This window comes from Orcinus orca, chromosome 10 (assembly GCF_937001465.1).
Source record: "Orcinus orca chromosome 10, mOrcOrc1.1, whole genome shotgun sequence".
NCBI classification, from domain to species: Eukaryota; Metazoa; Chordata; class Mammalia; order Artiodactyla; family Delphinidae; genus Orcinus; species Orcinus orca.
The window spans coordinates 32,066,762-32,083,008 of NC_064568.1; the positions used below are offsets into that span (position 1 = coordinate 32,066,762).

Consider the following 16,247-nt stretch of genomic DNA (forward strand, 5'->3'; position numbering starts at 1 on the left):
ACTGGGCACATACTGTGATAAAACCATAATTCAAAAAGAGACATGTACCCCAATGTTCATTGCAGCACTATTTACAATAGCCAGGACATGGAAGCAACCTAAGTAAGCGTCCATCGACAGATGAATGGATAAAGAAGATGCAGCTCATATATACAATGGAATATTGCTCAGCCATAACAAGAAACAAAATTGAGTTATTTGTAGTGAGGTGGATGGACCTAGAGTCTGTCTTACAGAGTGAAGCAAATCAGAAAGAGAAAAACAAATACCGTACGCTAACACATGTATATGGAATCTAAAAAAAAAAAAAAAAAGAAAAAAAATTGTTCTGAAGAACCTAGGGGCGGGACAGGAATAAAGACGCAGATGTAGAGGATGGACTTGAGGACACGGGGAGGGGGAAAGGGATGCTGGGACGAAGTGAGAGCGTGGCATTGACATATATACACTACCAAATGTAAAATTGATAGGTAGTGGGAAGCAACTGCATAGCACAGGGATATTAGCTCATTGCTTTGTGACCACCTAGTGGGGTGGGATAGGGAGGGTGGGAGGGAGGCTTAAGAGGGAGGGGATATGGGGATATATGTATACATATAGCTGATTCACTTTGTTATACAGCAGCAACTAACACAACACTGTAAAGCAATTATACTCCAATAAAGATGTTAAAAAAAAATACAGTGGTTAGGAACACAGACTTGAACCCCCTGGTTCAAGTCTTGGCTTTGCCGTTTGGTGTCTATATGGCCTTCGACAAATCTTAACCCAGTTTTCCATTTCATAGAGTGAGGCAGTGCCTGCCTCCTAGGGCTGATGTGAGAATTCATTGAGATAATCCATGTCAGTGTCTGCACCTTGGACATCCCTCAGTTCTGGGATACAGAGATGGGTGTCCCCAGTGCCAGCTCCTAGCCACAGGCTGAAGGACAGTGGTTTCTTGTTTTTTTTTGCTTTTGTTTTTGTTTTTGTTTTGCGATACACGGGCCTCTCACTGTTGTGGCCTCTCCCGTTGCGGAGCACAGGCTCCGGACGCGCAGGCTCAGCGGCCATGGCTCATGGGGCCAGCCGCTCCGCGGCATGTGGGATCTTCCCAGACCAGGGCACGAACCCGCGTCCCCTGCATCAGCAGGAGGACTCTCAACCACTGCACCACCAGGGAAGCCCGGACAGTGGTTTCTTGATGGCTGTCTACAGAATACCTTCTCCAACACCAGGAGGGAAAACCTGAAACCCTGACCCAGAATTAGCCTGTGAAGGCAGGCTGTGACCTCGTTGCTGCAGGGGAAATGTGACTTAGAGGAGAGTTTGCTGTTGGCGTCATTTGGGATGTAGGTATCAAATCCTCTTGCAGCAGTTACTGTGCTGTGTAAGAGCTTGCTACACTGAGCAAACTTGGCTTCCAGTCCAAGGTGAGGTGGGCCAGGGTGTTCACAGCTGCAGAAGTGACCATGGTGTGAGCTACTGATTTCTCCCCTCTCCCTTCGTGGCAGGAATGCAGTAGCACCTCTGGAACTCTGAGTTCAAGTCCCATTACCCTTCCACATTCACATCCACATCCCTCCTTCCAGGGTCCACATCTTCCCTCTTGCCTTGTTCTGGGTCCCTGCATAATGCACATGCCACAGCTGAAGAAGTTAAACTCTGATGGAAGCCAGGGCAGTGGCCTCAGACAGGGATCCAGATGCTAAAAATACCTCTTAGTGTGCTCTCTGCAAGTTCAAGAGCAGTGTTGGAGGCTGTGGCTGGGGACTCTCCCCAACACTGACTCTGTCCAACACATCGTGGTGTAGGGTCCTGCTCACCTGGATCTGAAAGTTTGTTCATATGGTGCTTTGATCTGGGAGAAAGCCAGACCCACAGTGGAGCAGATGGAGGATTGTGGAGGAGATTTGGCCAAACAGCCTATGATGCTCAACCATCAAAACAGCTGATGCAGTGGAGCTGGGCCATAATGACAGCACCAGCATGAAGGTCATGGGTGTCAAAACTATGCTGGACCCCTTTTTGCCTAGGAGGCTCCAGGCTGGAGACCAACACACCATCCCTCAGTATGGTCTGCACAGCCAGTTCTTCCTGCATTGAAAGTGACAGCTGTTTCTTTGGTTACAAATGAAGTAGCTGGTTCATGTTTGGGCCATGGTGCAGAAAGAGAATCTATCTTTTAATGCTAAAGCCATACCCTGAGTGGTGAGGAATGCAGTTCCTGAGACTGGAGAGGGAACCTCTGAGTTGTAGCTCAGACTCATCCTGGGGCAGACGTGCAGGGAGTGGAATAGTGGGCCGAATCCTCCACCATCGGAATGTTCTCCCTCTAGCTCTGTCTCTCTGTCTCTGTCCCTGTGTTTCCTAGTCTCTGTCACTCCTAAGCAGAGACTAAAATCCTTAAATGTGGGTATCGTGTACATTCAGGTGGCATTTTACCATCCCGAGTAGTCGTTTCGTGAAGTGAAGCTCACAAGTCATACTTGTGGGTCCCAGTGTTCCTAATTCCATACCAGGTGCTCTGCGTTCGAGGCGCTTCACACAGGAAGAGATTACATGCTTATTAACACCTCTTCATCCATCGAACACTGATTGAGTACCTACTTGAAATTGCATGTGGTTTTACCAAAATTGTGACCCCTAATAATTTGGACTCACCTGTCTCCACAGAAACAGACTGTCCCAAGCTCCAAATAACCAAACCCACCCTCAGAAGGGCCCCAGTGATAATATTTAACCGTAGTGCCAACTCAGTGAGACTTAACCAGCCATAAAAACAAGACCCAATAAAACTTAAAGTTTTATTAAACTTAAAGTGACTTAAAGAACAAAGACATTTCTCTCTAAGGTAGTAGTTCCCAGGAGAGAGGGAACCTGTGCTCCATGCAGTCAGTCACAGGCCCAAGTGCCTTCTATCTTGTTCCTTTGTTATTTCCAAGTGCATTGTCATCATCTGCATGGTCAGAGCTGAGTTCCAGCCAGTGGGAACCAAGGGGAAGGATGGACAAGGCATGCCCATGTCTTGAGACCTACGTGGAGAAGTGGAACATATCACATCCTTTCACATTCCATTGGGAACTCAGATACTTGGCTGCACCTAGCTGCAAGGATGCCTGGGAAATGTAGTCCCTGATGAAACTCAAGTAACCTATGGACAAAGGGGAGAATGGATTTTGATGGACACTAGGCAGCCTTTGACACATTCCTTTTGTATGTATTTAATGCATCTCTTTGTGTTAACATAAATGTACCCAGGTTATAAATGTTGGTTATTTTCCTTTTTCAGAAAGAAGACCTGGATCTGCCACACAGTGTCTATGGACAGTTCCAGAGTAATGAATCAGTGTGTCTTCAGAGAAATGGAAGAAAACAAGGAAAGGTAAAAGTATCTTTAAAAATTAAAATTAAAAAAAATTCTTACATGCAACAATTAAATGTAATGCAGGACTTCTTATAAGTCAGTGGAAGCCAACAAGAATTTGGAGATAGCAAAATTTCATGTGTCCCGTTTTCATACCTTGAGTTTCTGACACCAGAGGAAGGATACCTTTGTCAAGTATGAGGGAATTTTTCTAAGATTTAGAAGGAAGAGTTGGTATATAGAACTGATGTGGTATAGCATTAAATATCTGATTCTATCATTCCAAGAAACTATGGGCTTATGCTCAGATGTGTTGTGTCTGCATTTGTGGGTGGCCAGTCCCCCAAGAGGAGGTGAAGGCAGACCCTTAGCTCTCGGCAGCTACATCTTCTCTTGAAGTCATCATCTCTTCCTCTTCCTTCCACCTCCTCTTTTCTGTTCCTTAAAAATAAATGTATTAATTTAATTTAAATACCCAAGAAATGCATTGGTACGTTTTTCTAGTTAAAAATAAGAGTGAAATCCCCATTGATCCCCAAGTTTCATTCCCAGCACCCACCCCACTCCTACCTTTCCCAGAATAACCACTGTGACCTACTTTGTGAATTTCCTTCCAGAGCTTTTACTAGGAGTCTATATACATAGAAAAACAAAGTCCTTTTTTCCTTCCTTTACTTTTTCTTTCTTTCTGTTCTTTAAATACAGTCTGTCATACTATGCTTGCTGGTCTATTCTGTAACCTTTTTATTTTATTTATTTATTTATTTTAATAATTTTTTTAAACATTCTTTTATTTTTAATTCATTTATTTTATTTATTTATTTTTGGCTGTATTGAGTCTTCATTGCTGTGCGTGGGCCCTCTCTAGTTGCGGCGAGCAGGGGCCACTCTTCGCTGTGGTGCGCAGGCTTCTCATTGCAGTGAGAGACTTCTCTTGTTGTGGAGCATGGGTTCTAGGCACGTGGGCTTCAGCAGTTGTGGCACGTGGGCTCAGCAGCTGCAGCTCACGGACTCCAGAGCATAGACTCAGCAGCTGTGGCACACGGGCCCATTTGCTCCGCAGCATGTGGAATCTTCCCGGACCAGGGCTCAAACCCATGTCCCTGCATTTGCAGGCAGACTCGCAACCACTGCAGTACCAGGGAAGCCCCTGTAACCTTTTTAAAACATTCAATAATATGTCTTTAAATGTTTTCAAGACAGTACATGTGAGTCTGCCTTGTTTTGTTGCAAAGTGAGTATCGTATCCATGGCATGAGAATCTCACTGTTTATCGAGCTGTTTTCCTGTTGGTGGTGGTGGGTGGGTGGGTGGGTTCTGCTTTTCGCCCTTACAGCAGTGGGGTGCTTTGATGCACTTTCTGGCTTACGCCTCCAAGCACATGAGCTGATAGTTCTCTTAGGTAGATGGTTATCGAGGAGTGAAGTTGTTGGGCCATCCTTTGCATGCATTTAAGATCTTGATAAATGCTGCCAAATCGGTCTCTAAAGAGCACCAGTTATCGGCAGGATACCAGAGTTCCTGTTTGCCCGCCTCCTGCCACACCTCAGCTCTTCATGCTTTTTAATTTTTGCCAGTCTGTTGGGTTAACAGCGGTATCTCTCCATGGTTGTAATTTCCTCCCCCTTCTCTTTACTCTGAGGAAGTTCGTCTTCTCAGGTCTCTCTGTTTCCCAATGGCCCTGGCGAGCCTCTGTCCTTACAGGGACCCAGTGATTATCCTGAGGCCCAGGGCACCTGGACAGGCTGGGTCCTTCCCAAGAGTGGGCACCTCTTTGTTTCTTTTCTGAAAAGTATCCAAGTCTGCTCTTCCAGTAGCGTTCATCCCAGGATCACCTGCTTCTCTCTGGATCCTGGAGTGGGTTGGGAGAGCCTTGGGTTGGATTTCCCGACTCAGATGATTTCATCCACTACCACCACCATCCTTGGCAACAATCTGAGTATGTACTATGTGTCAGGCTCTGTGTGGATCACTTGGCTTACTCATCTCATTTAATTCTCACCGTGGTGAGGTAGGGAGATGTGTTGTTACCCCCATTATGTCCATTAGGTGACGTGAGGACAGAAATTTCCTCAAAACCAACCAAGCAACAAAAGAAGACCAACAAATACTCTGTCTTGCCGCGGAGCTCCAGCTCCTACCCATTGCTCTCACTTTGAGTGACAGACAGACCCATGCTTGCCGAGTGGCGAGTTCTCCTGTGGTCATAGCTTATGGACCACACAGAGCCATTAGGCCCATGTTCGCAGTGCCCTTGACCACACTCACGTGGCCTTCCCAGAGGAGAGTGTAGGAGTGGAGAGTGTGGTTTGGGTTTTGTTTGCTTCCAGCATATGAACACAGGCTCTTTCATTTCACCAGCCCCTCTATTCTGGTGTACTGTTGGGGGTGGCGGTCTCACCCGTATTCGTCCAAAATACTTTTCTGGAAAGGGGTTTTTGTCATAGGGAGTAAATCTGCTTTATTAGGATAAATACGCCCACTGAGCTATGGCTGAAGAGGAAGTTCTTCACTCACCCCCATAGACCTGATCAGTCACCCTCCCTAAAACGTTTAATTTTAGACCCCGTTCTAAAAGCAGTCAGAGTGCAGTTTCAGAGGTCTTCCTGAGCCCCAGCCCCTGCCCCCCATTATGTTTCAGAGACGTAAATGTGTAGAGCCAGCAGAGGTCCTAGGCTCACTGTCTGGTTTCTTGCTTCCCCATCAGGACAGTGGGAAGCAGTCAGGCCTAGAGGGAGGAAATGATTGTCCGGGTTCACACAGAGCCAAGCTGCGGTCTCAGGCCTCCGGGGGTTGGCTCTGCCTCTTTTCACAACATCACAGCTACTTCTCGCATGATTATTAGGACACTGACCAGCACTTGTTCCCAAGATTGAGCTTATTACACAGATAATGCCTTGAAGGAAACCAGCCCATTGATCAATCAGTTGATTATTCATTCATTGGGAGTTTATGAAATACTATTGTGTGCACAAGAGACAGCAAGTTGAGTAAGATATGAATTCTCAGGGAATTCAGGGTCTTGGCTGGGGGGTGGATGGGCTTTTGCACACGCAGTAAGCAATGGTTAAGTAGAAAACTTTAATTCTTCGTTGGTCGATGGGGATAATAATAGTACCTCCTGCAGTGGGTTGTTGGAGCATGTCCTGAGTTAATCATAGTAAAGCACCTGGTATTGAGTAAGCACCCAATTAAGGCAGCTGTTTTCATTTTTGTTTGTTTATTTTTAATCCCACATAGAGTGAGGAACCTAGGAAGATTTCTCTATCAGGAGATTGATAGGGCCAGACTTGTGTTTTAGAAATGATAATCTGGGACTTCCGTGGTGGTCCAGTGGTTAAGACTCCACGCTTCCAGTGTAGGTGGCACGGGTTCAATCCCTGCTCGGGAAACTGAAATCCCACATGCTGCATGGCCAAAAAAAAAAAAAAAAAAAAAGGAGAAATGATAATCCATTGACATGATTTCTTATCCTATATGTAATTATCTTTTTAGTGTCTACCTTTCTTACTGGACTGTGAACTCTGTGGGGCCAGGTCTTGCCTGTTTTGCTCACTGTTGTTTACCCAGTGCCTGGCACACAGTAGGTACCCACTAATATTTCTGGACTGATGAGTGTAGTGTTCAAGTAGCGATAAAGGGTGGACCCTGGATCCTTGAGGTGGGGTACTGTGACAAAGCCTGCCAGTGAGGACCTAAGCTCGCCTGGAGCCAACCCCAGGTTCCCGAGGAGAGGGGCTCCCTGGGTTCGCTGCCCACAGACCTCACACTCCCTTCTGCGGGAACGCAGTTTTGCCCCTGGGCTTTACGGACACTTTGTCTTTTAACCAAGTGACTTAGTTGTGGGAAGACCTAGTCCCACCGCACTCATTAACTGAGCAACCTTTACTTGCCGCTTGTACTTCTGGGTGCTAACTCAGAAGAATACAGGATTTTTAGAAGAGTAAGCCCCTGGGGAGTGCAGTTTTCTGCTGGCATTTGTGATGTTGGGCGGATAATATCACTTCTCAGTTTCCTCAGCTGTGCAGCAATGGTTTTAGGCAAGTGGAATTTCTGATGCTTAAAGAGGAGAATTTTGAGGGGAGAAGCTCTTGCCCTTCTTGTAAATCCTTCCTATAAATGGACTTGTGATAGTTCCTTGAAATGGTAGATGGTTAGGACTCAGCCCATGCTGGAGAAATTGATCGATTGTTTCATTCATTCATTCATTCATTCATCTGTGGGTCAGTCAGTCAGTGAACATCCTATCCTGTTCAAATAAGGGGTTACTCTTTCCTTGCAGGGCCTTTCACTCTCAGATTGTACCAATGAGTGTCTCTTTTATGAAAATAAAGATCTTCTCTGGCTAGCTCATTTATTCCAGGGTGTTTTGAGAACCTCTTTTGTGCTGGCTCCACTAGACTTTACTGACTTGAAAGGCAGGGCCTTGTCTGGTGCAGTGACACCCCATGTCCGGCCCAGGGCCCTGTACACAGTAGGCTCTCAACCCACGAGCAGCTTTAGTGGCCTGAACTGGCTAGAAAACAGAATGATTTTTAGATGGCAGCATGAAGGGCTGTATCCAAAATTGAGATTTGCCCTGTGCTGTGTTCTGTTTTCGTGCTCCAGGGATAGACTGCCTCCAGAGCCCTCACCTTAGACTGGTTAGTTTCACTGCTTGTTGTTAGTTGCTCTCTTCTTGATCCACTTGTCAGCTTCCATCTTGTCCTTCAGGCGGGAGCTGTTTGGGTCACTGATTTTTTATGAGCTCTTTGTTCACTGCCCCAAGGGCTGTGTGGGGCCTGCTCTGCTTCCTCCACCTCCAGAAGTTCAGCCGCTGACCTTGAGAAGCTGGAAACCCAACAAAAGGGAGAGTAGCCTCTCCTGACCTGAGGCTCTAGCCTTTACTGTCAGACTCACCAGTCCTGTGACCTTGAGCAAGGCACTTCCCCTCTCCAGGGTGTCTTCTTGGAGATTCCATCAGCATTTCCCACAGTCTGCTCCTCAGAACATGGTTTCCTCCAAATATTAATAGGCACTGCAGGGAAAAAAATGGGGCCTGTTGCCAAACTTGTTTAGGCACTGCTGGCTTAAGCTCAGTCAAATGTAGCCTTTCTCACAGGACCCAGCAGAGCCTGTAACAGGTCAGTGTGCATGGGGGGGTCTCTCAAGAGAGGGAAGAGTGTGCAGCCCCCCGATCCTCACATCTGCTGTTGCAGAGATCACACTGGGGACATGCCGAGCTGGGAGATCGTGAAGCTTCCTCCCAGTGCTGCAGTGATGTGCCTGGGACAGAGAGGCATAGTAACCAAAGACACAGGTGTTGGATTTTTAAATGGTTTAGGGTTTTTTGATAGGAACTTTAAAATACTATCGTAAGCGAAAGATGGAAGAGGTGTTCCAATCCCTGCCACAAGCCTGCCGGTGAGTGAGTTGAGAACAAGAGGGAGGGTCAGGTATCTTCATAAAGGTTTTTATTCAGGCAGAAACTCTTGTGCAAAGAACACTGGGCTGCAAACTGAAAAACCGCTGTGCAGATTCTGCTCTCGCCTCTTCCTGGCTGTGTGACCCTTGGTGTGTCTCTTTTCTTTTCTCTCATATCTCTCATTGGCTAAAAAGAATGGTTGGTTGATTGATGACTTTCCTTTTAATCCTAAAATTTTAGGTATATTGTTTTTTTTTTTTTGTTTGTTTGTTTGTTTGTTTTGCGGTACGCGGGCCTCTCACTGTTGTGGCCTCTCCCGTTGCAGAGCATAGGCTCCGGACGCGCAGGCTCAGTGGCCTTGGCTCACGGGCCCAGCCGCTCCGCGGCATTTGGGATCTTCCGGGACCAGGGCACGAACCCGTGTCCCCTGCATTGGCAGGCGGACTCTCAACCACTGCGCCACCAGGGAAGACCAGGTATATTGTTTAAAACAGCTGTAAGCCCCCTGAGGGCAGATGTGGTCTGTGTCTCCTCACCGACTCCTCAGGGCAGTGCCTGGGATAGAGTAGTCACTCACTAAACATTTGTTGCATAAATATGAAAACGAAATAGACTCCATATTACATTCATTGGCGTAACCCCAGAGACAGCTTATTATTAAATGATTGTTAAGGTAATTGAGTGAGTGCACATGATCTTCTTTGAGACACACGAAGACCCAATGAGGGAGGTGATGTTATTTTACAGATAAGGAACTGATATTTTGGGAGGCAAAGGGCTGGGCTGTGGTCCTGTAGCAGGAATGGAAGAGCCAAGACCCAGACCCAGCCTCCTAAGCCTCAAGTTCTGCTTTGTTGTGGTTTTTTCCCCCACTAAACCAAGTCTTTATCTGTCCTTGGACTGGTCAGAGGCATGAATTAGGACAGTGTCCTGGAAGATCTGCTGTGAAGCCACTGAAAAAGCTCTTCAGTTCTCCAGGGAGCCTGGCTAATCCTCTACATGGCAAGTTATAATAATATCTGCCAATTCTGGGCACCTCCTAAGGGGCTTTTTATATACGTTGGCTCCAAATATCACAGCAACTGGGCAGAATACACATTGTTTGCCTCCATTTTGCAGGTGAAGAAACAGTTTTAAGGACCTGCCCCAGTGTCACAGGTACTTGTTGGGACACCTGTGTCTTTGATGCTCTCAAGGGAGAAGGCCCCTGGCCTTCTAGCCATCTCCCCTACTTCTCATCTCATTGGGATCCTCATCTTACCTTGTCCCTGCAGGTGGGCGCTCCAAGCCCCTCTGCAGGATGGGAAGGAGCTGCTGTGGCTGCCCCAGGGGTGGGACGGGGCCTCAGCCAAGGGAATCCGTTGAGGTGCAGAGGGTGGGCGTTCTGGTCTCATTGGGAGCCCGTCATTGTGTTCCTAATTCCAGACAGTCTCCTCATAGTGGGGCCCTAGTGACAGTAGGAACTGCCAGGAGGGTGTTAGGGGAAGTGGTGAAGATCCTGGCCCAGTTGTTGGAAGTTTTCCTAGTCTCAGTTTGCCATCTATGAAGGTGAATAACAGTGGTACTTAGGTCATAAAGTTGGTGCGAAGGTTCATTGTGCTACGAAGTCCCTCGCTTGTGGTCACCGGGCACCTGGCTAACACCCAGCACATGGCCTTAGTCTGTTATCAGCCTGTAAATCGTTTTCCCACCAACCGCAGAACCAAGTAGGAGGTGTCAGAACACATGCCCTTTGCTTTTCTATGGCAATCCTTATGGTGATGACTTTGGGAAATTCGTTCAGCAGTTACTTGAGTACCTACCTATCGTGTGCTCAGCACTCTGTCAGGTATGCTGGGGGATGCAGTCAGACCTGGACCTTTCTTCCAATCTAGAAGGGGAGATGAATGTATGTAATAGGAGACAAGATGTGTTAAGGAAGGGCCTAGCAGGGTCTGGCACACCGTGTGCACCTGGGAAATGTTTAAAAACACTCAAGAGACTGCCCCGGTGGTCCAGTGTTTAAGACTCTGCACTCCCAATGCAGGGGGCACAGGTGCAATCCCTGGTTGGGGAAGTAAGATCCTGCATGCCTCATGGCACAGCCAAAAAAAAAAAAAAAACCCCACTCAAAGTGGAGGACGTTCAGATTGGCACTGGACTTGAGGTGGTACCAGGAAACACAGTGCATGCGTCTGGCAGGGGAAGCTCACCCAGCCCCCGCCCTGCGGAGGGATGGTGGCATGTGAAAGGCGGCACCCGTCTTGATGCTGAGCCCTTGCTGGGTGGAGACCATGTGCGTCAATCTCTGTCCTGGGATTCTGATAGAAAATTCCTGCCAGGCAAGAGCGTGGCACATTCCCTGGAGGAAACTCTACCTTTTCAACTCTGAGGGCCAAGAATCAGGCCTGGAGAGCTGTGTGAGGCTGGGGGTGCGGGCATGCGAACCCACGAAGGTTGAAGCGCTCACTGGGGCCACAGAGGTAAAGAATTACCAAGATGCATTTATGGAGCGCTGGTTTTGTGTGGGTGTTCTGCTGGGGTGTGGGTGGAGAGAGTCTTGAGACTTTGTTCTCTAGGTGGGAGAAGAGCATGGGAACTGAGGTTAAGGCTTTCCCTGTGATCATTGCTTGGACTTGGGCTGCATGTGGCTTTTGTCCCACCCCTGTGCAGTGTTGTGTGTGCTGTGTGCAGCCCAAGCAGGAACCACCATCTTCTCTAAGGATGGGGGTTGATTGGGGGCCTGCTGTACACCAGGCACTGTACTGGGCTCAGGGTTAGATCTGTGACTGGTCATTTTGCCAGTAAGGAAACTGCCCAGGGAGGTGATGCATGTGGAGTTTACACAGTGAGTTAGTAGCAGAGGTGGAATTAGAACCTGGATGTCCTGTAGCCGTGAATGATGGCAATTAATTGGGCAGAGTCAACACCCAGCTACCTTTTGGCAGGTTGTCCTCACGGTTAGGACTGAGGATTTTTCTTTATCTGTAAATTTGAACAAGTGAGAAAAGTTTTCACTATTTCCCTGATTTCCCTCCTTGCTTTACTTACTGTCCCCTTATCCCCAGGTCACTGTAGTCCTTCCTCATTCCTTTGGCACCTACCATACTGTTAAGATTTTTCCAAGACAACTCGTTTTCTCACCTTCCCCCCACCCCATTTTGCTACTGTTTTAGTTTTGGTGGTTTGTGGGGTTTTGCCAAGTTTTAGTTTTCCACATTGTTGTAATCGTAGTAGCTTTATGATAGTTCTTCACACTTGTTGTGTCAGTCATTTTTTCGTTACGTGGTCTTCATATGCATTCTTTTTAAAGGGCTGCATAATATCTTATTTATTTAAAAAATATTGAGTGGCAGCTGTGTGCCTGGCCATGTAGTACAAACGAATGGGCAGGAACTTGACACGGCCCCTGTCTGCCTGGAGGTTCTAATTAGTAGGAAAGTCAGCCGTTAACCTCACAATCACTTGGACAGACTGTTCCATTATGTTACAGTGATGGAGTAGTGGGTAAGTTTTAATAACCTGTTCTCCACTTCCCAAAGCAAATAAAGGGGAATTTCACCTCTCCAGTGATATCTGGGAACGCTTCCCTGGGGGAAGGATGAGCATTCCAGGCAGAGGGCACACTTTTCCTGTTGTGGAAAGTGAAAAAAAAAAAAAAAAAGTATTATAAAACTACTGGTCATGCAAAAAGGATATTGTGCTTATGGATAGTAGGCATATTTTAGGTTCTGAAACAAAGTTCAAATCACTTGTTAAAGACCTAATAACTCCTTTCTTTGTGTTCTTTATCTTATTATTATAATGTTATCAAAGGAACTAAGTTTTACCTTGTATTTTTCTTTTTTAAAAAATATTTTATATTTACTGACGTGTTTACCATTTTCAGCATTTATTTCTTTTCTTTTCTTTGGCCGCAAGGCATGGCATGTGGGATCTTAGTTCCCCAACCAGGGATCAAACTCGTGCCCCCTGCTCTGGAAGCACGGAGTCCTAACCACTGGACAGCCAGGGAATTCTCCTACCTTGTATTAATATTTTTCTACCCAAATGTATATTTGGAAAATTTGTAACTCTACAGAAAAGTTAACAGATTTTTTTTTTCCTTCACCTAGATTTTATTTGAACACTTTGCCTCACTACTCTGTGTGTGTCTCTGTGTATGTGTGTGTGTGTGTGTATACATATATATACTTTCTTTTCCTGAACCATTTGGAAAGCCATTGCAGACATCCTGACACTTTACCTCTAAATACCTTGGCCTGTAACTCCTAAAAATAGGTACAGTCACCTTCATATTCACCTACTGTTACCCACCTCTGCAAATTAACAATAATTTTGTAATGTCTTTTTTTAGTAGTGTCAATTATTTATTCTCTTTATTACACATATATGTAAGTTCATTCCAGTGGTAGGACTTAGTACATGATTCTAAAATAAGCAAGTGAAAATTTTCCCAGTGGCGAGGGGGCAAGTCACACAATAGCTTTAAAAATTCTATCATGAGGTTACATTAACATTGCAAACAAGAAAATAAATCCTGTTTGAAATACTAACTTGAAAACTAAGGAAGCATATAAATTCCAGTAAGTGAAATCTATTCATGGTTGTTTACAAATAGCAACAGATCCAAAGGCCAAAAATACTTCACAAATGCATCTAATGAAGTTAGCAGAAACTCAAGACAGATTACCTGTTTCCCATCTTTTGTTCATGTGGTTTTTGTCCTCTATGCAAATGCGAGTATAGGATGTCCTTGTCCTTTCAGTGGAAAGGGTAGTGCTGTCCATCACGAGGTACAAATAACCCTACCTAGGCAACCTTTCACCTCCAGGCGAGCCTGAACACCTTGGCCCTCCCTTGGCACCATGTCTTAAAGAGACATTGGCTCTTAGCAGCTAGACTTGAGAAATTTTTTTAACTTGGTATACTTTCTTCAAGGAGGTTCGTATTCAGAAGCCTTGTACACAGAACCATTTTAGGATTGAGGGAAGAGGTGGGAGAAGATTTAGGGAACACAAGTCAGTTGTCAGTATTATCATTCGCTTGTCCTTCCAAAGCATCTCTTTTTTCCTTTATCTGTGTTCAGTATTAATTTTACTTCCTTGATTCCTCTAGTCCCCATTTATTTAGTATAGACCTATAATATCTTTTAATATCCAGTCCATATTCAACTTTCCTTAGTTGTTCCAAAACACTTTTCTCTTTTGGCTGCGTTGGGTCTTTGTTGCTGCACGCAGGCTTTGTCTAGCTGAGGCGAGCGGGGGCTACTTTTCATTGCGGTGCGCGGGCTTCTAATTGTGGTGGCTTCTCTTGTTGCGGAGCAGGGCTCTAGGCACGTGAGCTTCAGTAGTTGCGGCACACGGGCTCAATAGTTGCGGCAGGCAGGCCCTAGAGCGCAGGCTCAGTAGTTGTGGCGCACAGGCTTAGTTGCTCCGTGGCATGTGGGATCTTCCCGGACCAGGGATCAAACCCATCTCCCCTGCATTGGCAGGCGGATTCTTAACCACTGCGCCCCCAGGGAAGTCCTCCAAAACACCTTTTACAGCTCGTTCCATTTCTCCCTCCTTCCTGCCCCACATCCAGGGAGCGTTCCTGGCTGAAGCATTGCATTTGGTTCGTATGTCCCTTTAGTCCCCTTCGATCCAAAACAGGGCCTTCTCTTGTATTTATCCTCCACAACATTGGCACTTTTAAAAGTAAGATCCATGTTCTGGATTTGTCTGAGTGTCTCCTTGTGGTGCCGTCTACTGTATTCCTTCGTCCCTTCCCTTCCATGAATGTCAAGTGAAGCACAGTGGCTGGAGTAGGTCCAGGAACAACATGTGCAGTGACAGGGTCTCATTGGTGACATTGTTACTCCCCAAGGTCAGGATGACCCATGGCTGTTGGTGCTGGGTTGACACTTGGTTAAGACCACAGCTTGCATTGTGTTTTGGTTTAGATCTGATAGAGATAATAATAATTATATTGACCATAATTCTAACAATTACCTTTCTAATAAAAAAACTCTCTCACTCTAGACATAGGACAAGAATCTAAAAAATAATGAATATATGTATAACTGAATCACTTTGCTGTATACCTGAAACTAACACAACATTGTAAATCAACTATACTCCAATAAAAGTAAAATATTAAAAAAAGCAGTTGCAGATTATTCCACTATACTATTTTATAACTTATTTTACTTAAAAAATCTGTTGTTAGTGTTTAATTGCTTATATATTTATATTATAAACAACACTGACAAATATTGTTACATAAACTAATTTGCACATTAAAAAATAAACACAGGACAGGTTTTTTGTTTTTTAATTACAAAAACATTCATATATAAGTACAGCTCCTTTTGTTTATTTGTTTAAAACTTTCAAATAAGATTGAATCTGCTTGATATGGACCTTATAGTTATGGTAACTAAGGGAGAGATTTCAGAGAAAGGCTCTGCACTTTTTAAAAAATATCTCTCCCTCTTTTTTTTCCCAACAATACTGGGAAGTATTGTTGATTTACAATATTGTGTTAGTTTCAGGTGTACAGCAAAATGATTCAGATATGTATATATAAAATTTTCAGGTTATTTTCTCTTTTTTTTTTCCACACACACACACACACACACACACACACACACACTGTATTTTATTTTTACAAGAGATAAATAGACTGACACCAAGCATTGTAAATGGATGACCACAACAAAAGCAACAATGATTGCAGTTACCAAACACGAAACACACTCATACGATGTCATGATATTGACATTCAGTCCAGTAATCCTCCACTGCAACAGCTCCTTTACTTTGCAGTGAAAATTGATTTGTATATTTTTTGCCTCTGAGTCCTTATGGGATTTTTTTTTTTATTCAAACAGAAAGTCACAAAAATTATAATCATCCTCATCAGTTCACTCAGTCCCATGTAATTAATTTCTTTTTTATCTTGATCTTTTGTTAGCACTTTTATAAATTCATCAGTTTTCCATTAGAGTTATGAAAAAGGTTATTTTCCGTTATAGGTTTTTACAAGATATTGAATATAGTTCCCTGTGTTATACAGTAAATCCTTGTTACTTATGTATTTAATGTATAGTTGTTTGTATCTGTTAATCCCATACCTCTAATTTGTCCCTCCTCACCCCCTCCCTTTCCCTTTTGTTAACCATAAGTTTGTTTTCTAGGTCTGTGAGTCTGTTTCTCTTTGGTGTATAGATTCATTTGTATTATTTATCATTTATTATTTTATTTTATTATTATTATTTTTTTCTTGGCCACGCCACACGGCTTGTGGGATCTTAGTTCCCTGACCAGGGATCAAACCCCGGGCCCTCAGCAGTGAAAGTGTGGAGTCCTAACCACTGGACTGCCAGGGAATTCCCCATTTGTATTATTTTTTTTAGATTCCATATATAAGTGTGATATCATATGATATTTGTCTTTCTCTGTCTGACTCAGTTCACTTAATATGATAATCTCTAGGTCCATCCATGTTGCTGCAAATGGCAATATTTTATTCTTT

The 16,247-nt window shown here is 44.8% G+C and overlaps 1 protein-coding gene across 1 annotated transcript in view; it reads left to right on the top strand.

The window, feature by feature from the left end:
• The window catches only part of ARHGEF3 (Rho guanine nucleotide exchange factor 3), a 311,012-nt gene that overhangs the window by 36,418 nt on the left and 258,347 nt on the right, over nt 1–16,247 (top strand). Inside the window, exon 2 of the mRNA XM_012532393.3 lies at nt 3,272–3,364. Coding sequence (XP_012387847.2) covers nt 3,303–3,364 — 62 coding nt within the window. The 5' untranslated portion in view covers nt 3,272–3,302. The remainder of the gene's footprint in view (nt 1–3,271; nt 3,365–16,247) is intronic.